The sequence below is a fragment of the Pteropus medius genome, unplaced genomic scaffold, assembly GCF_902729225.1.
Source record: "Pteropus medius unplaced genomic scaffold, Ma_sr-lr_union100, whole genome shotgun sequence".
NCBI classification, from domain to species: Eukaryota; Metazoa; Chordata; class Mammalia; order Chiroptera; family Pteropodidae; genus Pteropus; species Pteropus medius.
This window is the reverse complement of record NW_024354886.1, coordinates 2,894,893-2,920,198: the sequence shown is the minus strand read 5'-3', so window position 1 is coordinate 2,920,198 and position 25,306 is coordinate 2,894,893. Positions and strand designations below refer to the sequence as shown.

Here is a 25,306-nt window from a genome sequence, read left to right as displayed (position 1 = left end):
ATTGCAGGCTGTCACCTTGAACTGTGCACATAGTTTCTGCTCCTTTTGTATCAATGAATGGATGAAGCGGAAGATAGAATGCCCTATTTGTCGGAAGGACATCAAGTCCAAAACCCACTCCCTGGTTCTGGACAATTGCATTAGTAAGATGGTAGATAATCTAAGTTCAGAAGTAAAAGAACGACGAATTGTCCTCATTAGGGAACGAAAAGGTGAGTGGGTATGAACAAGAAGGTGAGTGCCCTCAACGAAGGACTTCTAAACTGGCAGATTTTTTTGGTTGGGGAATAGAGTCAGATTCTTGAGCTAAAGAAGAGGTGGAAGAAATAGGAAAAAGTAAAAGGAGTTAAAGATAATGAATGTGTGAGAGTTAAAGTAGAATTAACTCAGTTACTTGAGCATCCGTAAAGGGAGAGGCTAAAGATGTCCCTTGTTTTTAGGGGGTAAAAAAAGATTAGAAAATACATGGTCAGACAGTTTACTGTACTGATCACTAGGTGGTGCTGTTGTTCAAGACAGTTTAGTTGTTGCCCAGGTGTTGCAAAATCCTTGATGTGTATGAGTTAGAGATTCACAACTTGGAGAATGTGTGAAGAAAACACACATACAGGTTCTCTTTATAAGAGTCACAGCTTAATTACACAAATTGGGCATAATGTTAAACCAAAGAGAGAAATTTAATCCTACTATGTCATTTTTAGGGATCCTAATATGTTTACCAACAAGTCTCCCAGTTGGAGAGAGTTCGGATAAAGAGATTGGGGAAGGGGTGGGTGAGTTTCCCTAATGAACTGTGTTTCCAGAGTGAATATCTGCTCATTTAATCAAGTGATATCCTCACACTTGGGCCCTGTTGTTTTGAGGGTTGCAGAGCCACTCTGCTTAAGACTTGAATGTCCTTGTGGCAAAGGAATGTGTCCTGAGACAAAGTGCAAGGAAGCTAATGGATAGGAATGACTGCTTCTTGGGCAAGGATGAGAGTGCATAGACAGCAGAATGGATTTGATTATCACATTCAGTCCCTTTTATAATCCAGTATAGCACTACCTTCTGGGAAAGCTTCAGAGCCAAAGTGCTGTGATATCAATTGGCTGCACATGAAGGCCTATCAGAGAAGAACCAGAAACTCGCAGCCCTTACAGGTGTTTCCCACCACCTGGCCATTAATAACCCATATTTATGTGTGTCTTTGAATGTACCTTTCTTTAAGTCCAGAGAAGCCAAAGGCTTAACAGCCATGCTGCTAACAATAGGATCTTCTGTCCACTGCCTCCTTTCTCCTACCCCTTCAGCAGATATCAACCACTTTGAGTAGGGCCAGGAATTTGATGCTGATTTGCAAGCAGCTGTGGTATGAAACTGGCCCTCAGTTCGTCACCCTGAGCAGAGGCAGCAAGCCTGTCAGAGCCAGGTGGTGCAAGTACTGAACAGGAAGTGTACTTGAGTCCGTTATACTCAAGGAAGATATTCTGACCTGCGGGAGGGTGAGGAGGCCCTCAGGTGGTTCTTTAGAATCAAAGTGTTTAGAATCAAAGTGTCTGATAGCTATGTGCTATTGGATTCTGTGCCCGGTTTTAAGCCCCCACGGATTTTTTACCTTCCAAGAGTCATTTGATACTAGCAGAACCCATCACTCTTCCTCTCCACCTCCCATCACTCTGTAAGCATTTATAGGAACACTACATTAGGTGCCAGGATAAAATGATAAGTAAGTCATTGTCTCAGCTCTTACAGCACCGACAGTCTACAGAGGAGATACAAAGGGAAGTAGGTAGTATGACATGTTCCACAACAGGGTGCTAGGAAACTCCAGAGAAGAGGACACTCAATTTGGCCTGAGGAGGTAGAAGAAGAGCCATTTGAACTGAATCTTAAAGGTTCTCTAAGGGATAGTTTTCCAAGCAGAGGAATCAGCATAAGCAAAGCTCAGAGGCGTGAGAAGCAGTGACTTGTCCTAGCAGTGCCCCCTCGTGGTCCACACAAGATACAATGTCTACATGGGTGCCAGAGCAGCATGAGGACACTGTGAATGCCTTCTGTTTTCTTTCCTCTTTCCTTTCTGAGAAGAGCAGTGACCTGGCAGCCTAGATTTGACCAAGGTCAGTCTTTGAGCTAAAGTGTTAATTCTGCAGAGTAAATAATATCTCACTCACACACACACACACACACACACACACACACACACACACACACATCTTTTTTCTCTCCAAAGGCTAAAGAGGGTGCCTCTCTGCCTTTTTGGTAACACTGGGTGTTCACACAGTAAGCCAAATCGGTCTCCCTGTTGCAGTCATTGGCTGAGGGCAGTTCTGGCACCAGTCTCAGTTTCTGCAGTTATCGCAGTGAGTGCAGCTTGGATGTTTTCTCTAGAGACAAACAGAGGTTCTGAGGCCCGACTTAGGGTAACATGTGCCAGAGCCATCAGCAGCTTCACTGGTCTGCAGTGTGGGGTATAGAGAAAATTCTCAGTTCAAATAGCAACCTTCCTTGCCCATTGAAAGCTGGTTTAATCCCCAGTGCATGGGAATTTTAAAAAAGACCAAACTTAGGATCTGGGAATTGGGATGGGCAATCCTGTAATTTCAAAGTTCCAACACTGCAGCAAGGCTCTTTTCCTCTTGGGCAGGCGTGGCTCTTATCATGAGTTCAGAGAGGGAGACTTGCCTGTCTGTGACAGCATGGGGCTTTGATTCCACCGAAAGCAGCCGCTCGCCAGGTCTCCCTGGCTGGTTGTTTGTCTTCAAGCTCCATAAATCGTGGGAGGAGTAATGCCTCATGACTGATTAGCCATTGATCCCTTGTAAACTCTGTGAGACCTGATTATATAGAGGAGGAGAATGTTAGGATGCCAGATCCTGTGTTGGAGAAAGGATGCTCTAGAGGTGGGGCAGATAAGGAACATCCAGTAAGTGCTTGTCGCATGAGTAATTGTAACTCTCTGCAATATTGACATGAGATTTTTCTGAAGGGAAGACATTTATCCCCTATAGAGGCTCTCCCTCAGGAGCTGGCAAGGTACTAGAGCAGAGTGTTTTGTCAGCTGCTCCCCCTTCCCCGTTTGTTCTGTTCTCATTAAATGTTGGTTGGTTGACAAGAGTGTTTATATTCTCACTTTTAGCTTTACCTAGCAGTTTCTTTGGATTGTGCTTAGAAAAGAAGACAGCAAATTACTTAGAAATAAAATCTTGTTGGTCCTTTAGAACAGGGGTCCCAAACCCCTGCGCCACTGACAAGTATTGGTCTGTGGCCTGTTAGGAACTGGGCTGCATAGCAGGAGATGAGCAGCGGGCAAGCAAGCAAGCTTCGTCCGTATTTGCAGTTGCTCCCCAGCACTAGCATCACCACCTCAACTCCACCTCAGATCATCAGGCATTAGATTCTCATAGGATCACCAGTCCCTGGTACCAAAAAGGTTGAGGACCACTGCTTTAGAACAGTGATTTTCAATCCAGGGGCTTTTTAAAACTGTATTCGTTAAATCCTTTAATACTATAATATTGAACCAAGGCTGCTAGTGAGACTGTGCCATGACCTTCAGGTGTGCTGAGGTGGGGAGAAAGGTTTATGAACCACAGCTCTCCTGAATCTTGAGACAGGCCCTTCCAGAGGTTAGGGGTCTCTAGGAATATTTGCCCAGGTCAGACCACATGGCCTTTGATTCTTGCCAGCTTCCTGTAGGCTAGGAGGAGAGTGATCCAGACACTGGACAGGAGAAACTTATCAGTCTCTGAAGAGGGTATCTGCCTGTTCACCTGGAAGGCCTTCCCTGGTAAAGCCCATTGTCCCTTGCTGAAAGACAGAATGATGTGAAGGAGTATGTGGAGAATGTCAACAATAACAGTGTCTGGCAAGTCAACCTCATCTAGAGAGAATACTTGTTAGTAAGTACTTTAAATCCACCCAGTCCTGCCCCTGGGGAATCAAGAGGGTTATGTGCATGAAGTCAGCATGCCTGCCTGGCATAAGATAGCGTTTATCTAAGGAACAGTGGCTCTCAGCAAGGGTGGCATGGGTGGAGGTGTCTACATGCATGCATACAAATAGTGTATAACACTGGACTTTTTAAAATTTTTGACTTTTAAAAATTTACCCTTTTGCAAAATTATCATAGGACAGAAAATTAGCAGACCTTTTTACTAGAAGCTTTTTTCTTAGTAGTCTAAAATCACCCTCCATTTTTTTGCTCTTCCTTTTTTCCTTCTCTTTTCTTTTGTCTCCAGTTGTTTTTCCTTTCCTTGTCTCTTAATCTGTGTCTCCCTTGTCACCCTGATTGGCATCTCAGAATCACAGCATAGGAACTGTTCACCCAGTGGAGGAAGGGACTGTGATCTTAGAAGTCATCTTCTAAGATACTAATTGGAATATGTGGAGTAGCCACCTGGGAAGTCCTAGAACCTTGAATTTCTTGTTGACTCTAGTCCTTGGGATTTTGAATGGTCCTTCCATCTGGAGGTCAAAACATGTTCCTGACTAGTGATCTGTGGTGGAGTATCTTTTCTCCTTCACCAAAAGCTACCATCTCATTGCAGATACCAGCAGAAGCATTTACATTTTAGGAGATAGGCCTTTCTAGATGTGATTAATGACCCTTCAGTGCACCCCAAATGCATAGATGGCTGGGTTTGAGGGAATCATGCCATGCCAGAGTGAAGAGACCAGGGCTGACCTTTGATTACCTGCCCACCAAGTTGGGAACTCTGGTGAGCCCTTCATCCCCACCATGTTATACTGAGGAGAAAGACCAGCATTTGCTGGCATAGGCTTGCCCACCAGACTGCAGAGAAGGGCCTGGAGGAGGAACGTGAGCACAAGCTAGAGCTTCAAGAGAAGTAAGTGTGAGTAGCTCTGGCCATCCTGGGGGTCCAGTAGGAGGTACTTTAGATCACTTGTTGCTATTTTCCACAGCAGTTTTTCCTGGCTATTTTTTTTTTTTTTTTTGGTAATGATAAAGCAGTTATTTATTTATTTTTTATTATTATAGTGACATTGGTTAATGAAATCCAGTAAGTTTCAGGTGTGCAATTCAACAGTAAGGCATGTATATATTTCATTGTGTGTTCACCACCAATAGTTAGATTTCTTTCTGTCACCACATATTTGACCCCTTTTACCCCATCCTCCTCCCCGCTCCCAACTCTCTCCCTACCTTTTAGTAACCATTAGCCTACTGTTCATGTCCACGAGTCTCTGTTTGTCCTGTTTGTTGCTTTTAGGTTTATATCCCACATATAAGTGATATCATGTGGTTTTCAATTTTTTCTTTCTGACTTATGTCACTTAGCATGATTATCTCAGGGTCCATCCATGTTGTCACAAATGGCAATATTTCATCTCTTATGGCTGAGTAATATTCCATTTATATATGTCCCACAGCTGCTTTATCCAGTCATCTATCGTAGGACACTTCGGTTGCTTCCATGTCCTGGCCACTGTGAATAATGCTGCTATGAACATTGGTGCGCAAATAGCTTTTTGGATATATGTTTTCAAGTCTTTGGGGTAAATACCCAGTAGAAGAATTGCTGGATCATATGGTAGATCAATTCTTCGTTTTTTGAGGAAACTCCATACTGTTTTCCATAGTGGCTGTACCAATTTGCAGTCCCACCAGCAGTGTATGAGGGTTCCTTTTTCTCCACATCCTCTCCAACACTTGTTATTACATGTCCTGTTGATAACAGCTATTCTAACAGGTGTGAGATGGTATCTCATTGTGGATTTGATTTGCATTTCCCTAATAGCTAGCGATGTTGAACATCTTTGCATTTGTTTGTTGGCCAATGTGTTTTCTTGGGAGAAGTGTCTGTTCAGGTCTCCGCCCATTTTTTAATTGGATTGTTTATTTTTTGTTGTTATTGAGTCATATGAGTTCTTTGTATATTTTGGATATTCAGCCCTTATCAGAGGCATTGCTTGCAAATGTATTTTCCCATTCAGATGGTTGTCTCTTTTCCTTGTTGACAGTTCCTTTTGCTGAACAGAAGCTTTTTAGTTTGATGTAGTCCCATTCATTTATTTTAAAGCAGTTATTTTGGCTCTCTAAAAAATGGATCCTCTCTTCCCACTAACGTGTAACTTTATGATTTGCTTTTCAGACATATTTCCAGGAACTTGATATTATAGAAGACCACTTGGATAAATATAGAGTAGTATCATTAACCAAATCACCTTTTTCTTGAGAATTTCTTGGGTTCCTACACTTAACACTAGAGGTATACAGAGTATTTTTAGAGCAAGCTCAAATGAGTTGGTATTCTAGATTTCTGTGAACTAATCATGGAGAGTGGTTGGGGTATCACTGATTATGCCTCTTTTTTTCTCCCCCATAGAATACCATAGAATTAGGTACCTAACCACTGAGGCTTCTCTTCATCAGCTAGATATGTATCCTGTTAAACTGCCTGCTGCTATGATTCTTAAGAAATCTGATAAGACCAGACATGTTCCTATTCCTGGTTAGGGCTTCTGCTCAAATTATTTTCTGTTTTCCCTCCCTGGAGAACTTGGACCTCTTTTACCCTTGGTCCATGAACCCCAAAGAAACAACTCCTCTTTACTAACTTTCTCTAGGCCTTTCCTTCTTCTCAGTACCCACTAAGAGCCAGGGGCTGGGAATAAAAGTTAGCAGGGCACATGCAGCCCCTGCCCTCATGGAACTTCCGGTCTAGATGCAGGGCCTAGGCTGCTTATAGTAAAGTGCTGCAATAAGAGAGATGAAAGGTGGTAAGTAAAGGTCAAAGAAGGCAGAGAAGTGAAAGGAAGTGAAAGGGAGGAGGGTGCATATTATAGGTAGAGGAGCCAAAAGCAAGAAAGCAAGGGGATTTTGAGGGCAGAAACAAGGGCAGAGTGGCTGGATTGTAGAGTGCTAGAGAGAGCGTTGAGCAATGAGACTGGAAAAGCAGGCAAGACTAGATCATGAAGGGTCTTCAAGACTGTGTTAAAGCTTTAGCCTAGGGGCTGTTGTGAAACTATTGAAAATTTTAAGTGGAGATGTGACTGTTTATATTTTTCTGGACAGGCTAATGTGGCTGCAGTGAAGATAAATGGTGATGGGAACAAGAATAGAGGTAGTAACCTTGGTCAAGGCTGGTAGTGACTGAGCTAGAGAAATAGCAGTGGGGATGGAGAGAGTGGATGGACTTGAGCAGTAGTTCAAGGGGTAGAATCTACAGGTTTGTGGAACTGTTTTGCTGTGAGGAATGAGGGAGCTCAGAGTAGAATATCACTCCCAGGTTTCTGTCAGGAGCAGCAGGGTGGATGATGGTGCAGTTGTTTAGACTAAAGGTGAGGGCACCTGAAGGAATCAGTGAAGCTGTTTAATGGGTATTTGAAAATGTAGGTCAGAGCCCACTTCTCTGCCTTTCTTTGACCTGTACTAGAGCCCAGAAGATACTAGATTTGGGGATACTCTCTGTCGGTGGTAAGAGCCAAAGGTCAAGTCCCTATCCTCAAGAAACACCAACATTGAAGGGATGGATAGTAGAAGAGGAGTATGCCCGGCATGAGGGGTGGCCAAAGAGAGAAGGAAAAAGAGGGCAGTGTGGGACAGGCAACAGAAGACATCAGAATGGTGTGCTTGGAGCCTTCTTGACCACACCCTTCTTTGAAGTAGCCCCCTCATTACAGTCTAGACAGCTCCTTGTTATTTCTTTCAAACACTGACAAGATTGAAATTATATTCGTTATTATGCTCTTGCCCCTTGATTTATAAATTTGAGGGCAAGGTTTTATATTGCTCTGTGTGGTATTCTCATGGCCTAGAAGAGTGTTTGATAGGTCTTCAGTAAATGCGCAGTAATGAATGATTACGAAATGAGGGGTCAGCAGTAAGAAATGCTGCTGAGAAGATAAGGACAAAAAGTTGCCCTTTTGATGTAGCATGTGTGTGGGACATTGATGACTTTCTTTAGTATAAGTTTGGGGGACAAATGGGGTCAGAAGCCAGTTTGCAGTGAATTGGGGAATTGGTATGAAGTGAGTGGAGAAGAGTAAGAATGTTCTTCAAGAAATTTGGCTACAATTAAGATGGTAGGGAGCAGCACTAAGAGACAGTTGTAGTTGGAGGAGGAAGTGGGGTAAAGGATTTTTGTTGTTTTTTAAAGACACAAGAAATTTGAGCATGTTCAGTTGCTGATTGGACGACAACTGTACAGAAGGAGATGCTGGGAAGCTGAGATAGTGAATAGAGCTCATGTCTTAGGAAGGCCGAAGATAGGAGAGATGCAGAGCACAGATGGAGGAATTAGTCTTTATAAGTAGAGGGTACGTCCTCTGTTTTATAGAGAAAAGTATAATGTGGGCAGGTGGGCAAGGAAATTTACTTGAGGGAAGTCAAGACAATTTTTCTTGAGGCTTCTGCGTTTTTCTGTGAGCTATTAGATAAGGCCTTTAGCAGAGAGAAAGGGAGCCTCACTTGGTTCTCTCAGCTTTCCAAAGCTGAAGTTGTGCCCACCCCCAAGGCCCCCACCTCAAAGGCAGCCCAGAAGTGAGAGAAGTAACCTTTATAATCCTTTCAGTCTTCCTACTAAAGCATTCCAGACCTCAGTCTCAGGGAAGGGGACAATTTCCTGGGGGGCTTTATTGTGCCCTTAGTGTATGTAAGCCAGGATCTCTGCTTTCCCAGGATCAAGGAAGGAGAAGCTATTGGAAAAGACTGGAGGCCAGTAAATAGCTCCTCCTACCCACTTCCTCTCTGAAAATGGAAGAACTTCCACCTCTCCCTGCCAGTAGCTGTGTAATTTTCTCCTTTGTTCAACAGATGTTTCTGAGGGCCAGCTTTGTGCCAGTCACTGTTCTAGGTGTGAGGAATAGAAGAAGTGAAAATCTAATAAGTTAGATGTGATTAGAACTATAGAGAAAAATAAGAATGGGACCGGGGAGTGATGGAAAGAGCATTGGTGATTTTGGGTAGGGTAGTCAAGGAAGGGGTCACCAAGAAGTTAATATTTGAGGAAAGCTCTAAAGGCAGTAACCATGCTGTCATCTGGAGAAAGAATGTCCCATGGAGAGGGAATAGGAAGAGGGGAGCGTGCTTGGGGTGTTGGAGGAACAGCAAGGAGGCCAGTGTGGCTAGAGTGGAGTAAGCGACAGGGAGAGGAGTAGGAGGCGAGGTCAGGAGGTTTGGGGGGAGGCAGGTTGTGTGGGACCTTGGGGCTTTGGAAGGACCTTGACTTTAACACTTACTCTGAGAGAAGTGAGGAGTGGGCTTTGAGCAGATTGATGTGACCGCTACTTTCTCTTTACTGTGGCTACTGTGTGGGGAAGAGACTGAGGGTGGCAGTAGGGAGGCCAGAGAAGAGACATGCAGGCTTCTCTTTTATTTCTCTTTTCTTTCTCTCCAAAGCAAAGAGACTGTCCTGAAGACCATGCTCCAAGGGCATTTGAAAGACTGCCAGGCAATGGGAGCTTAGGATGGTCTGAAGGATTCTTCGTGGACTGGTCTTGGACTGCTCTGAGATAAAGCGTGGGATAGAACCACGTGGGACAGAGACTGAATTAGGAAGTTCTCCGTCACGAGCCTTCCATGTTGACCAGCTCTGCTGCTGCCGCCATGATCTAAAGCACCACCGGAACTCACCGCACCACCTGCTTTCAGGGTACTTAATAGACTCTGCTTCACTACATGTTGATTATAGTTATATAGTTCTGTTCTGCTTTTTAAATTTGTTGTTTTTGTTATTGTTTTGGTACCTCAGAAGCACCTCTGTTGGCATTTGTTTTGGACATCTTGGATGTTGATGTACCCCTATGGCTGCCCCCGAAAGGTAAAGCAGCCTCTATTTGAGAGGATGGCATACCTCTTTGTGAAAACAAGATATCATTTCCTGGAAATAAAATGTAAAACCTATCAATTGCTCAGCTGGGCTTTAGTGTATTTATCTTTCTTCCCTTCCAGCTCCCAGACAGTCTCACAAGTAAACACTGGCAGCTCATAAATTGCAACCAAGAAAGTGACTATATCAGATGATAGACTCAAGTGAATGTCAGCCTGCGAAGCCAAGCCCAAGATCATGGCCATAGCAGATGGGCTCCGTTAAGCCCCTGACTGTTGTGGTTTTGTTGTTGTTGTTGTTGTTGTTGTTGTTGTTGTTGTTTACTCCAGAGGTAGGTCACTGCTTACCTAATTTCGGGATGGGGTGAATTACCTTCTTTCATCTGGAGTTCTAAAATTGTTTTCAAATTTATTTTACCCAGTGTCAAAATACAGGCAGTGATTTTATGAGAACTTGGGTGTGGTTTTTTGGGGGTTTTTTTGTTTTTGTTTTTTTTTTAAATTAAAGGCATCTCTCTTTTGCTGCCTCCTTAACAGAAAGAAAACTAGTTTGATGTTTGGGAGATAGAAGCTTAGGATAACCTGTGGTATCTTAGGTTACCAGTGATGAGAATGAGGGACAATATGGGAAGTTGAAGAGCTGTCATTTGAAATGGGGAGGTCTCTAGTAGGATTGTGAACTGTCAGCTATTTCCCAGCAGGTGGAAAGGTATTTATTTTCCTCTCCCTTTTTACCGCCTACCTGGAGAACCATTCTTTGTAATTCTTTATTTATACCCCATGTATTTTCATAAAAGATTGGAAACTATTGACTTGCCAACTTTTTAGGGATGGTCTTTTTTTTCTTTTGTTGAATATACTGTGAAATTGGGATTCCGGAGTCTCTAGTCTTCATTTCCGTCTTTCTCACCATGAGTAACAGTTGAAATACTGGTGTGGTAAAGGAAGAAGTAAATTAAACATTTTAAAAATATCTTTCATAACCACATTATAAAAATTCTGGAGAAATAGAGAAAAGATTATTACCATCTTGATGTAATAATATCCCGTTTCTCCTATACATGTGTTTTGTTTATGTGATTGCATCGACATTTATAAATTTTTATTTGTTTTCTCTTCAGTTCATTCTTTTAGAAGAATACAGATAAACATTTTTCGAATAGGTAATATGGTCACATGGTTTGAAATCAAAAGGTACAGGAGGACCCAAAGAGAAAATCCTGTCAACCTTGTCCTCAGTGACCACTTCCCCACACAGAGGCAGTTAGTGTTACCCATTCCCTGTGTCCTTCCAGAGGCCTCTTCTGTCTATATAAGCGGATACAGGGATGCACGTGTGTGGTCTTTCCCCTTCTTTTGCACAAATGGTAACAAACTATACACTATTCTATAACTTGCTTTCCCTGAAGTTTCATGTTGGTACATAAGGAACTTCTTCTTTCTTCGTTACAGTGGACTATTATTCCATTGAATGTCTGTACAATAATCTGTTTTTCCAGTCTGTTCGTTGTACCATAATTTGTTTTTCCAGCCTGTTTGTGACCTTGTTTGCTTTAAACCTTTTATTCTTTTTTTTAATATATAGCTCTCAAAGAAGGTCCTACTAAATAAATGTCAGAATATATACTTTTAACTAAAACAGCAAAAATAACAACAAAAAGTTATATAGAACCCAAAAAGTAGTCATGAAGAAAGAGAAAGGAAAATTTGGGAATGCACATGCTGGGAGTTCTTTATTAAAATCAAGGAGGCTCAAATCTGTTCTTTTATTAAAAAATATTTATGGATAATGTTTTTTTTAAATGTTTCATTAGTAATAGTCTTATAAGTCTGGTTTCATAATAATCTATAATGTAACCACTTCCATCTGAAGGTCCAACAATCTGCATTGAAATAAAAATGAAATCAATTAGGCTCCCAATTTCACAAAACCTTACAGTGCAAAACTTCAATAAACCCAAGGCAGAGGGTCCAAGCTGAAATTGATCTGCTTCCAACCAACCAAGAAAAAGACAGTGCAGCCGCCACTTTGTATGAACAGCCATTTATGTTTTGACAAGATATGGGCATGGGAAAATAAACTTCATTTCCAGTAAAATGTTTCATTGTCACTGAAATCCTTAGAAGTTATTTTGGGTGCTAGAAAACATAGAACATCAGCTATGTATTTGTAGTTAACTGGTTCTTGTCTAACACTGTTTCTTTTTTCTTTTTTTTTTGGATACTTACAAATATATTGTCCCATTTTGAGGTCCTCACACTTACTTCTCCTTGCCCCCAGTGGTAGTGGCAGCAACTCCCCAAGGTCCCATGATGACTGACACAAGCTACAGGACACATATATTGGGGACCAATTCATCTCACTTTTTATAAAACAATGCTGCAGTGAACACTCTTATACATACATCATTAGAGGAAAGATCCTCAAAGAAGAAACATCTTGACTGAAGGTGATCTGTAGAGACTGATCTCACAAACTAACTATCGTCTCCCTCAGCTGCTGGACACAGAGTGACTTGCAACCTCTCCCTGCAAAATACCACATTTCTCTCAAGTGTGCCACACAGGTTAAGAAACTGAGCTCTTAAATATAGACTTCAAAAAAGAAAACATTTAAAAGTCCGACTAGCTGAATTTGAATCCCAGCCCTGCCATTTGTAACTGTGTGACATTAGGCAAGTTATTCAATCTCTCTGAGTCTCGGTTTCTTTTTTTAAACTTTTAAAATTAAATGTATTGGGGTGACATTGGTTAATAAAGTTATATAGGTCTCAAGTGTATAATTCAATAATACATCATCTGTATGTTGCCTTGTGTGTTTACCACCCAAAGTCATTTCTCCTTTCATCACCACATATTTGACCCCCTTTACCCTTATCTACCTTAGTTTCTTCACTGCTAAAATACCGATATGTTATTGTGAGGCCTAAATATTCCAGTTACTGCACTGCCCACAAACAAAAACCTCACCGTTCTATTTTATTTTAAAGGCACAAACTAAAAGTTAACCCCCTCTTTTTTTTTTTTTTTTTGCATTATTTCTCTGAGCTACAGTATATTCTTTCCCTGGTGAGATATCTGATATTAAACATCTATATTTTGCTTACTGAGAAAAATACAGAGTAACTTTTCTGCCTTGTAGCGCCAAACCATAGTAGAGCTGAGCCCCACTACCGTGCAGTCTGGCTCTAATTAAAGGCATGTTCTCGACAACAGAGCTCTGAGAAATCGGGTACAGAGGGTTTATTTCAGATTCTGGCTTTATTAAGCAGATGAATGCAGCCAGCTAGCTCTGTGAGGCACTTTGCAGTGAGTGAGTGGCAGGTGTCCCATATCTATCTGATTATGTTAACCTAGAAAGCGCTCGCTTTGCCCCTAGGCATGCTTCATCCAAGCTTTCAGACTGTACCCAGGGTAGGGGACTTTGCTCTTTGTGTGCTGGAAATCTGGATACCCATCCTCTGTTGCTCTGATTGGAAGCTGCTGTTGTTATAGAAAGACCTGAATCCACTCACTATCTCCGGCCTTTCTCTCTCACTTTTTCCTCCTCCGTGAACAATCATTCAGGCTGTCACCACAGCTGCAGAAGTGCCTGGGATGGGCAGCCCTCTCCAACTGCTCGTTGACTTTTTGCAGCCTGACTGAAGAGAATCTTCTCACTTATCCAAGGATAACCTGGGAGTTCAGAGGCACCCAAGGTTTAAGAGAAGAAACTTGCATTGTAGTCCTAACCTAGGAAGAACCTAAGACAATTTGGAGAATCCTGGAATCGCTGTTCCTTGCGCAGAAATGCAGTCTTGTTAACAGGTGCAGGGCCTGACTTGAGCAGCATGCCGTCGTTGGTTACAGTAGCCCACTGGGTTGTTCTTCTGAACACGTTAGCTTCTTTCAAAGAAAGAAAACTTCCCACCTGGTCAACTCTTCCTACTTTTCCCATATATGGGAGTGGACGCAATAGATGTAGGGGCTACTGGGGAGAAGATGGGGCCTTGTATTGATGGAAAATAATGAACTGTCTTGTGCAGCTGATTATTCAGTTTAGAAGAGCATATGGATCCTAGGAAAGGGCTGGACCCATAGTAGCTGCTCAATAAATACTCAGATACTGTAATTCCTTCAGCAGCACTCCAAACAGTACCCACTATGGGTATTCTGAGTTCATTAATTTAATCTCCAAGTAATATTTCCTGCTTGCTGCTGCTTTATCAAAACCTAACCCAGATTTCCACCTCAGATCTAGTTTCCAGACCCACTTCCCTTTGGGGGGTCTGTGAATAATTTAATCTGGTGTGACTTTTTTTTTTCAAACAGCAGCCAAATTCTGAATTCTGTATGTTTCCAATAAATTCAATTCAACAATCATTATTAGATACCCATTTTTTTTTTTTTTTTTTTTTTACTAGGCACTGCTCTAGGTGTTTAGGGTATGGCACTGAACAAAACAAGGTGTTGCGAACTTACGTTCTAATAAGGGGTCAAAAAGTCGAAAGCTTCCCACAAAAGTCTTATTAGATTCTGTGGCAGGGGCTTAGCAGTGTGTCCTCACATTTCCAAACCCCAGGCAGACAGCTTGTAGGCTATACCTGGCCCACCTGGGTTGCCAGAGCCTTCTCAGTTTGCTTCCAGTTCTACTCCCCCTTGGCATATAGGCACCAGCTCTTTGGAAATCAAGCTCTCCTGGGCTCCTACCCAGCTCTAACCAAGGGCCTTCAAGGGCATCTCTGAGGCAAGTTTGGGTCCTTAGCATGGAAGACAGGCCCTGAAAACCCCTTAGTAGTACATAAGAACACCATAGTTCTATGCAGGCACGCACCCAGGAGACCACTGAGGGGGCCTCAGGTGATACTACTTCACCCCAGGTAAGCACAGCCAAGTGTTTCTGAAGTGATTATTGACACCAAACTTAACCTGGGGATGGATGAGTTTGGACAGATTTTCACATATGACTCTGTGAGTTTATGTCTAGCTATGAGAGGACTCCCCAGTTTCGTGGCCCTTTCTCAGTTCTTTTCTTCTTGGTTCCTCACCTCCTTACCTGGCCTCTCCCAGTGGTACACTGACTCCCAAGAGCTGATTTTATCTCTTCCCAACTCTACATTCAGTGAGGTTATGTTGGTATGTTGGGTAGTTTGAAATCAGCCATGGTGGGAATATTTACACCATAGAAATTGGCAAATCAGAGATTTCCCCCCTGCATAGCCAGTTAAACATATACCGGAACATCACTGGCATCCTGCCACATGATTGATTCCTGAGGCTTTCTTGCCCCAGGTTTTCCCAGTTCTGAGAAAGCCACTAATCAGGCCAACGGTGCTACCTCCTTCCTGGTGCTCTAGAATGTCCCCAGGAGTGGTGTCACTCCTGGTAATGGTGTCACTGCAGAGGCAGAACAGCCCTCCCTACAACTCTAGGCCACACTTGATCACCTTCGGAATCACTAACACCTTTGGAATTCCCAAATTCTCAACAAAATACCTGCTGACCATCAATCCCATAACCGCTGGGGCCCAGACCTAATCACAGAGGCCCAGGGAAGAAGGCAGATGACATGCCACCCAGCATTTTCCATTTCCTTCTTCAGTAACCTGAGCTCTCATGCTATCAGTGTGGATAGGTACTTAGCAGAGGGTCTGGAGGATAGGGATGTAACCAACAGCAGCAGAGCCTTAGTCCTCAGCATGGCCAATCTGTCAGTGTGCTCCATCTTTTTTTCTCAAACTGTCTTCCTACAAGAATCCTTTAATGGAAGGTCGGAACGGGCACTGTGGCTGGGGCACAGGGCATTTCTCCAGGGAGCTTTAATGCTGGATTGTGTGAACTACATGTCACGTTGAACCACATGAATCTGGATATTAGGTCTCCCTCCCCTGGAATACGAGGTTCCTACCACGCGACCTGGCTGTGATATCTTCCAACGTAGGCACAGGTTGTCCTGGGTAGCATTCTTCTGATTGGGGAAATAGTCCCTCCCAGGCACTGTGATCTAGGAGCTGCCAGGTCCCTTGACTCAAAGTCCGCAAGATAGGGCTGGAGGCCTGATCTCATAATTGTTACCAGCACTTTAGAAGAAGAATTAATTTTTGTACCGTCCCTGTTATAAATCCCTTTAAAAGATGAGAAAATATAGGCAATGAGAGATTAAGTAGCTTGCCCAAGCCCACACAAATTGGTGGAAGTAGAGAAAATGAGGCTGAGGAAGCGATGAGGCCCTATTATTATGGAGTTGGGGTCTTATAGTAGAACAGTGGAAAGCCATTGAAGGTCATAATTGGGGGGAGTGACATCTTCCTCTATTTCGGGAAGATCGTTCTGTGTGGAAGTGGGTTAGACGTGAGAGGACAAGGTGATACAGGGAGACCACTTAAGCAATTGCAATTGATGCAAGAGGTTAGATTACCTGAATTAAGGCACTGGTAGTGGGAGTGGAGAGAAGTGGAGGGTTTCACAGATATTTAGCAGGTGTATTGAGCAAGACATGATTGGTTGGATGTGAGGATGAGGAAGAGCCTGGAGTCAAGGGGTGACAGCCGGGTTTCTGCCTAAGACAATAATCTCACTGATAGTGTTAACTGAAACAACTTAGGAAGAAGAAAACATTTTGTGGAAGATGTAGGCAACCATGAATTCTATTTTGGGATTGCTGAGTTTGAAAATGCCAAAAGTAAAATGACATGGAGTGGCTACTTAGTCCCTATGCATGCTAATTGGTATGCTGCCCTCCACTGTCCACACAAATTTTAATTTTTCCTCATAGTTCTCTGGACATCATCTTCCACAGCAATGGTCACAAGTCATTAAAGTAGTCTTAGATAGCTGCTTTTAGATAGCTGCCATTAGGTGGACTTGAGAATTTACTCTTCCACAATGCCCAAAGGTAAATTGTCACATGTTAAGCGTGCCACGTGATATCAGACACACATCCATTCCAACACACGCCGAATTGGTTGTCGAGATAAATATTCACTAAATGGGAAAGCATAAGTGCTGGAGCAGAAGAGCTGTTGATTCAAGACTTCTCACACACAGTAGTGGAAAAATCCACGTGTGAAGTATACTCAAGTAAGCATTGTGGTTGACATATGTGACAAAAAGAAATTCCCCATCAAGCGATCTTATAAAATTGCTGCCTACACCAGGTCATCAGGTGACTACTACTCTGGGACAGAGGACATGGTGTCACGCACAAGGATTTTGAGGCATCTCAACATAGAGCTGAGAGTTCAGAGGTGAGATCTCGGCTGAGGATACAAATGGGGGAGTTGTGCATGTACAGATACTCATTGTGTCATAAGAGAAAGTAAAATCCCTCAGAGAGAATAAGCTAAAGGGACAATCACCCAAGACAGAACCCTGAAACTTGCTGACATTCAAGGGGCATAGCCTGCAAAGACCAAGAAAGAGTAGGAACAAGCATTAGGAGAAATAAGTGGTGGTATATCTCAGAGGCCAAATATGATGGTTAATTTTATGTCAACTCGATGGCCACAAGGTGCCCAGACATTTGGTCAAACATTATTCTGGATATATCTGTGCAGGTGTTTCTAGATGAGATTAACATTTGAACCAGTCGACTGAGTAAAGCAGATTTCCCTCCCCAATGTGGGCAGGCCTCCTCTAATCAGCTGAAGGTATGAATAGAAAAAAAAGTCTGACCCTCTAGTGAAAGAGGAAATTTCCTTCTGCTCGACTTTCTTAATCTGGGACATTTTTATTCTTGTCTTCAGACTCAAATGAAATATCAGCTCTTTCTGGGTTTCTAGACTTTCATTAGCTCTTTCTGGGCCTTCATACTGGAGCTATATCATTGGCTCTCTCAGGTCTCCAGCTGTTGATCGTAGGTCTTGGGTCTTGTCAGCCACTATAATCACATGAGCCAATTCTTTATTGTCTGTCTGTCTATCTATCTATCTATCTATCTATCTATCTATCTATCTATCTATCTATCATCTATCTATGTTTGTTGATTCTGTTTCTCTAAATAGCCCTGACTAATACAGCAAGGCAATATTTCAAGAATTAGTAAATTGTTGACTAGGCCAAATCTAGCTGTTTGGTTAAGTAAGAAAAGAACTAAAAATATCAGTGGGTTTAGCAACCAGGAGGTTATTGGAAGAGCACTTTTTAGTGGCATAGTGGGGGCAAAACAACCATTTGTCCTGCATTAAAAAAATGAGTGAGAAATTTGGACTTGTTATATTTCAAGAGTAGAGGGGAAAAAAAAGGAATACAAATGGAGAGAAAAGTCTGAAAAGATGGTAGAGAGAAGTCGAGGAATTTTTCTACTGATAGTTTCTATTTATTCTACAAAGTTGGAAAGGATCTTCAGATCAGAGTGAAGGAAGGGAGAAGTGTTGGGATTAGAGGTTGAAAAGACTGGAGAAGGTATGAAATGGCTATAGGGAACATGAGAGAGAGATCACCAGGGAAACACAGGATAACTGGGCTGTGTCGGGGCATGGTGATTAGAAGGGCCTTGGATGCCTTGTGGGACCAGTAGGTACTGTTGTATGATTTTTCCTGGCAGGGCTCAGCTCCCTGTGTCTGGAGAAAATGGAGGTATATTAATTCAAAATAAGAAAATATTATTAAATAATATATTGATCAGAATTCTTTGTTTTGAGAATATATTCTTATTATATACCCCTTAATCTCCCATGCCCTCCCTCCTTAATCTCCAACTGCAATAGCAGGAACAAATTAAGCATTCTTTTAAAATGCTGTTACAGAAAACTTTTTTGGTTCAAGTACTTTTCCTGCAACCATCCTACCTAAATTTGTCCTTTTTGACTATGCAGTACCCGAACTACTTTCTTATTTTTAACTAGTACCCTTTCTTATGAAGCAAAGCCCACATTCCCCCAAAGAAGCTGAAAATACCAGATATTTGCTTTTCCATAATCCCTTGCTGCCAGAGCTGTGTACATGACAAGGATCCATTAATTAGATACATTCAAGCTATGAACTGGAAATGTGACACGAAGCCAGGAGCAGCATAATAATGGTTCTGTGAGGATGGTGACTGATGAGTCAATCTAGTTTTCAGAGGCAGTCATGGCAGTGGTATTCACAGCATTGTCCATAGTGAAGGGTATTTACCATGCAAGTTTTGGTGTGTGTGCCCAGATGCTAGCGGCAGTGGCGACTTTACCACTTTTTATAGTATGATTTGGAGCATTATTCCTGGCCACATTGCTTCCAAACCTCTTTCTAGTATATCCTTTTAATCCTTTCAGTATATATATATTTTTCTAATTAATGTACCCAGAATCCATTTCTTTTGCTTACACTCAAGTTATCAGGCTGATGAAAGCTGGTCCAACTTTACCTCAATTTTGTGAGCTAGCCTATATCTTTCCAAAGTGTTTCTTTTGGTTTGAATTAGCAGCATCAGGTTCCATTGCTTGTATAGGTAGCAAATATGATGGTGAAAAGAATATGAGCTTCTAATCTACCTTTTACTTACTCTGTGATCTTCAGCCAGTTACCCAACCTCTGTGGGCTTCAGTTACCTCCTCTAATAGGTAAAAATGCACTTCCCACATTGACCTGCTCTGTTTATAGAATTTGGGTGATTCCTCAAAGGTCTGAGCTGAGTAACAAGGGACAAGTTGAACTTCTGATTGATGTTCACTCACCACTCCTTACCCCTCACTCACCAAGAGTTCTCCCTTAAGTTCATAACATTCTAAAGTTAACGGGTTTATCACCTCTTCTCTTCCATCCATTCTATTCCTTCCACAAACTCTGAGTGAGATTGGGACAGTGGGAGTTCCAGAAGCTAAAGGAGGTGAGAGGCAAGAAGAAATGAGAAGAGCTCCCTAAAGCCTCAGAGAAGAGAGATAAGCACATCCTCAACCTCATCTCTTCGTAAGCGGCCTATTTTACAAGGAGCTTCCTAGAGCACATATTATACCTTACATCTTGGAAGCCAGGACCTGGGACAGAGTATACAAGTACTCATGCCTTCTTCCCCTCTACTCAAAAATCTTTCAATAGCTCTCTAAATAAGGTCCTGGTCTTTGCTCTTTCCCCCTCTAACCCATTTTCCATGCCATGTCCCAAGCCATGTCTGAAGTGTCCATGAGATCATGTCTCGGCTACCTATGTCTCTGCTTGAATCATGGGAAAGTGATTTAAAATTTCTAAACTTCAGTTTCCTCATCTGTAGAATGAGAATAATAATACCTACCTCCTGGAGGTTGTTGTGAAGATTAAATGAAACTGTAGCATAGTGCCTGGCACACAGCAAGAGTTCACCAAGTGTTAGATATCGCTATTGTTACCATTATTGCTATTACAGAGAACGTAGATTGTCCATGCTGCAAAATAACCATGTAGTCTAGTGGTCACAAGCATTGGCTGGGGAATCAGACACACCTGAGTTTGAATTCCAGCTCTGCCTATACTATACATATAAGCTTGGACAACTCTACTAATCTATCTTCTGATTTCCTTTCTATAAAGAGAAGATATTAAAATATTCCCTCCCAAGGTTTTTGTTAGGGAAAAAATGAGATGATATCAGAATTAGGTTAGGCTAACACAAGTCTCTAAAGAAGCCATTTTCCCCCCATGTAAAAGAAGCTGAAGGAAGGCTCTCTTGTTATTAAGGACTCAGGCTCTTTCTTTCTCCTTTACCACCTTTAGTGGTTGCTTGACAATCCAAGACAGCAACTATCTGGGAAGTTTTAAGACTTCTCAGAAGTTCCGTCCAAGAATCTCCACTTATGTCTCGTTGGCTAGAACATAGTATATGGTAACACTTAGCTGCAAGGGAGGCTGGAATTATAGTTTTTCAACTTGACAAATTGCCACCCATAATAAAATAGAGTTCATCAAATAAGTGAGCCTTCTGTGAACAACCACATGAGTGAGCTTGGAAGTGGATCTTCCAGCCTAGTTAAGCATTTAGATGGCTGTAGTTCTTCCTAACAGCTTGACTTAAACTTCGTGAAAAACCCTGAGCCAGTACCACCAGGATAATCTGCTTCCAGATTCCTGACCCTTAGAAACTGTGTGAGATAATAAGTGTTGTTTTAAGCTACTAAAATTTGGGGCAATTTGTTATGCAGTAATAAATAATTAATAAAGTGGGCAACAAACCCCAGTAATATTAGTAGTATCTGTGATGTTGTCACCAACAGAAACCATAGCTATTTTCATATACTATTAAAGTTGTTTTAGATATTTTAAAATAGTAGTTCTACTGATAATTACTTCAGAATTACAGTATTATTAGATCTATTACTATGTAATATATGATTATAGCCTTCCATCTATTTATATTTGTGTGATATAGCTGGCTAGCCATTGGATAACTCTGCACCTAGTAATTGATGTGTTTCTCAAATTGATAGCTCAGATATCTTTGTTGCTTTCCAGGACTTTCTATCGAAAATTGCTTTTTTATCAAACAAACAAAAAAAGTGAATTGTTTCCATTATTGGTTCAAGTTTTACAAACCAACAGTTCAATGAGAATTATTAACTCTTGATAAGGCAGCTTGATCTTAACCTGTAACATGAACAAGTATGCAGTCTAGAAGTGTGAACTGGGCAGTTTCAAACATGTCTAATTATTGAAGTAACCATTACAGGATATTATTTAAGATAATTTATTATTGCTCACACATGACACAGGTCATTATAGAGTTATAAATTCTGTAAGTAGCAGAGGTTATTTCTTTTACTTTTCTCCTTAAACTCCCTCTTTGTATATTGTCTGTGTTTTGAAGTAAAGGCGGGAGCACACAGTATGTTGTACAGGTAGTCTTTGTATATTATTTTTCCTTGGAAAATACTGAGCATTTAAAATAAGAAAACTGGAGGCAGGACTCCCAGGTATGGCCAAGTAAAGAGAGTAGAATATGCTTTCCCCAGAAAGAAACTAGTGACAAAAGCAATTGACAAAAAAAAAAAAAAAAAGACAGAAACAACCATTTCAGTTCCCCAGAAACCAAACAAAATCATACAATGATCCAAGAAGTATTTATACTTGAAAAACTGCTGAATTCAGGTTAGAATAATGAGAATCTGTGGTGTTCTTGCCTAGGGCTTCTCTTTCACACTCCTCTTTTGCTTATTTGATACAGAAATTCTAAATTTGGGGGCAATCAGGACCAGTGACTTCTCTGCTGTGATGAATGAGGGCTCATTCAATTTGGAGCAGTGGACAGTGACCACACATCCAGGAACACTGTTGGTGTAAATGACAATCTCAGAGGCAGACAAGTGAGAAGGGACAATGACTCTTGGTTGGGGCAAGCATGTTCCAGGCTGAGGCTGCATGCCTGCACAGAGGAGACCAGAGAGGACCCAAGTCAGCTATATACACCTAACCAACACCGAGGTTATGTGCATGTGCAGAGATACGAAAGGGCCCAACAGAAAGTAAAAGTCGGATAGGACCTTGAAAATGTCCTCCTTTACCCATACACAGACCTACCAGTATAGGACAGAAGACTTATTGACTGAGGTGGTTGATCACAGCTTCTGTCTGATCAGTGGCTGACCGCTTAAGCTATACAGACATGTGACAACCCTTAGGAAGCCAGAAATAAAAAGAATCAAAAGTAACAAAACAGAACAGAAACATCAACAGCTGCATACTGTGGGAGAGACAGATTTCATGAATTTAACCCAGACAAGTTATTAAGCAGAGAAACAATAAACAAACACAGCAATAACAGTAACCTGTATGTGTGTGTGTATGGTGGGGGGGGAGATTAGAATCCAGAGTTGCTATAAGATATCATCTAAAGTGTTTAATTTTTCAACAAAACCACAAAATGTTACGAGACACACAAAGAAATGGGAATGTGTGACTATACTCAAGAGGAAAAAGAGCAATCCATATAAACCAACTCTAAGCGATCACAGATACTGAATTTAGCAGACAATACTTAAAGAGGCTATTATAATTAGGTTTAAAGAACTAAAGGAAATTATGTTTAAAGAATTAAAAGAAAATATAACAACAATGAATCAATAATAGAGATTCTCAATAAGGAGATATTAATAGTAAAAAAGTGAAAATTCTGGAGTTGGAGAATACAGTACAATTGACCTTCAAACTGTATTTTTGATCCACAGTTGGGAATCCAAATATGTGGAGGGCCAATTTAAGTTATACATAGATTTTTGACAGCTTGAGTGATTGGCACACCTGGTCTCCATTTTGTTTAGGGCCAACTGAACCACTTGAATCAGTCTATACGTTCAATGCAATCCCCATACAAATCTCAACAACGTTCTCTTTTGCAGAAATAGAAAAAATCTATCCTAAAATTGATATGAAATCTCAAGAGACCCCATAGCCAAAACCATCTTGGGAAAAAAACAAATTGAAGGTCTCGCGCTTCCTGGTTTTAAAATTTACTACAAAGATACAAAACAGTGTAATATAGGCATAAAGAGAGACATATGTCTAGACCAACAGTACAGAATAGAGAGCCCAGAAATAAACTCTTGCATATACGGCCAAATGATCTTTGACAAGGATGCGAAGACCATTCAATGGGGGAGAAGGCAGTATTTTCAACAAATGGTGTTGGAAAAACTGGACATTCACATCTAAAAGAATAAGTTGGATCCTCACCTTTCACTATCTGCAAAAATTGACAAAAAAAAAAAATGTATTCAAGACCTAAATGTAAGAGCTAAAATTATAAAGCTCTTAGAAGAAAACACAGGGGAGAATCTTCATGACATTGGATTTGGCAATGATTTCTTAGACACGACACCAAAAAACAAAAGAGAAAATAGATAAATATGACTTCATCAAAGTAAAAAACTTTAGTGTTTTTTAGTAAAAAACACTATCAACAGAGTGAAAAGGCAACCTTTGAAATGGGAGAAAGTATTTTCAAAACATATTTTTGATAAAGGATTAAGATCCAGAATATACAAAGAACTCTTACAACTCAACAATGAAAAAAGAAAAAAAGAAAAAAAAAACCAATTTAAAAATGGGCAAGGGACATAAATTGGCATTTTTTCCAAAGAAGATATAGAAATGGCTGATAAGCACATGAAAAGATACTCAACATTACCATTATTAGGGAAATACAAATAAAAACAATGAGATTGAGATATCACTTTAAACTCATTAAGATGGCTGTTGTGGAAACACACACACACCAGAAAATAACAAATGTTAGTGAGGATGTGGAAAAATTGGAACATTTGAGCACTGCTTCTGGAGATGTAAATGGTGCAACTGCTATGGAAAATAGGATGGCAGTTACTAAAAATATTAAATATAAAATTATCATATGATCCAGTAATTATACTTCTGGGTATATATCCAAAAGAATTGAAAGCAGAGATATGAACAGATACTGTACATGCATTTTCAAAGAAGCCTAGTCATGATAACCAAAGGTGGAAGCAACTTGGGTGCTCATTGATGGATTAATGGGTAAACAAAATGTGGTCTATACATTCAATGAAATATTATTCAGCCTTAAAAAGGAAGGAAATTCTGACACATGCCACAACATGATGAACTTTGAAGACATTATGCTAGGCCAAGAAAGCCAGTCACAAAAAAATAAGTATATGATTTCACCTATTTGAGGTACCTGGAATAGGAAATTTATAGAGATGGCAAGTAGAATGGTGGTTTCAAGGGACTGAGGGGAGGATAGAATGGGGAGTTATTGTTTAACAGGTGACAGTTTCAGTTTGAGAAGATGAAAAATTTTGATGGTTGCAACAATGTGAATGTACTTAATGCCACTGAACTGTACATTTAGAAATGATTTAAAATGGTAAATTTTATGTATGTACAACAAAGTTCAACTAAATAAAAACATTCATTAGCATCAGTTTCTAGATGGTAGAAGAAAGAATCAATGAACTTGAATATAAATAAATAAAAATTACCCAGTCTGAAGATTGAAGAAAAATAAACAGTGTTTAGAGACCTGCGGGGCAACATCAAGCATACTGACATATATCTAACGGTTGTGTCCAAAGTAGAGGAGAGAGAGAATAGGGCAGACTTTTTTAATTCTAGAAATAATGGTCAAAAACTTGTCATATCTGATGAAAACATGAATCTATATATCCAAGAATTCAATAAACTTTGAGTAAAATTAATACAAAGAGATCTGCGTCTAGGCACAGCACTTTCTAACTGTTGAAAGATAAACTGAAAATCTGAAATCAGCAAGAGAAAATAACTCATCACATACAGGGAACATTAATACAATAGTTGGCTGACTTCTCATCTGACACAATGGAGGCCAGGAGACAGTGGTATGACATATTCAATGGCTGAATGAAAATTTCTATATCCAACAAAACTATTTTTCATAAATGAAAGTAAAATAAAGACATCTCTAGATAAAGACAGAAAATTTGTTGCCAGCAGAGCTGCCTTATAAGATATAATAAAGGAATTAATTTAGACTGAAGAAAATGACACCAGAAAACGACTCAAATCCACAGGAAGCAATGAGGAGCACCTGAAATGGTACATATGTAGGTTGATATGAGAAACTCTAGCTTCCAGTTAAGACAGTAGAGTGCT

At 40.9% G+C, this 25,306-nt stretch overlaps 1 protein-coding gene and 1 pseudogene across 10 annotated transcripts in view; one reads left to right on the top strand and one right to left on the bottom strand.

Moving 5' to 3' along the window:
- The window catches only part of RNF8 (ring finger protein 8), a 38,087-nt gene extending 27,442 nt beyond the window's left edge, over positions 1-10,645 (top strand). For 2 of the 10 annotated variants that reach the window (XM_039856082.1, XM_039856083.1), the window contains exons 7-8: positions 8-212; positions 9,344-10,642. In XM_039856082.1, coding sequence (XP_039712016.1) covers positions 8-212; positions 9,344-9,360 — 222 coding nt within the window. In that variant the 3' untranslated portion in view covers positions 9,361-10,642. Of the gene's footprint in view, positions 1-7; positions 213-9,343 lie in introns of all 10 variants that reach the window. The other 8 variants (XM_039856079.1, XM_039856080.1, XM_039856081.1 and 5 more) reach the window with 6 other exon arrangements.
- Positions 10,646-11,572: 927 nt separating this feature from the next.
- On the bottom strand, positions 11,573-15,014 carry LOC120597593 (TM2 domain-containing protein 1-like; annotated as a pseudogene).
- Positions 15,015-25,306: the final 10,292 nt, after the last annotated feature.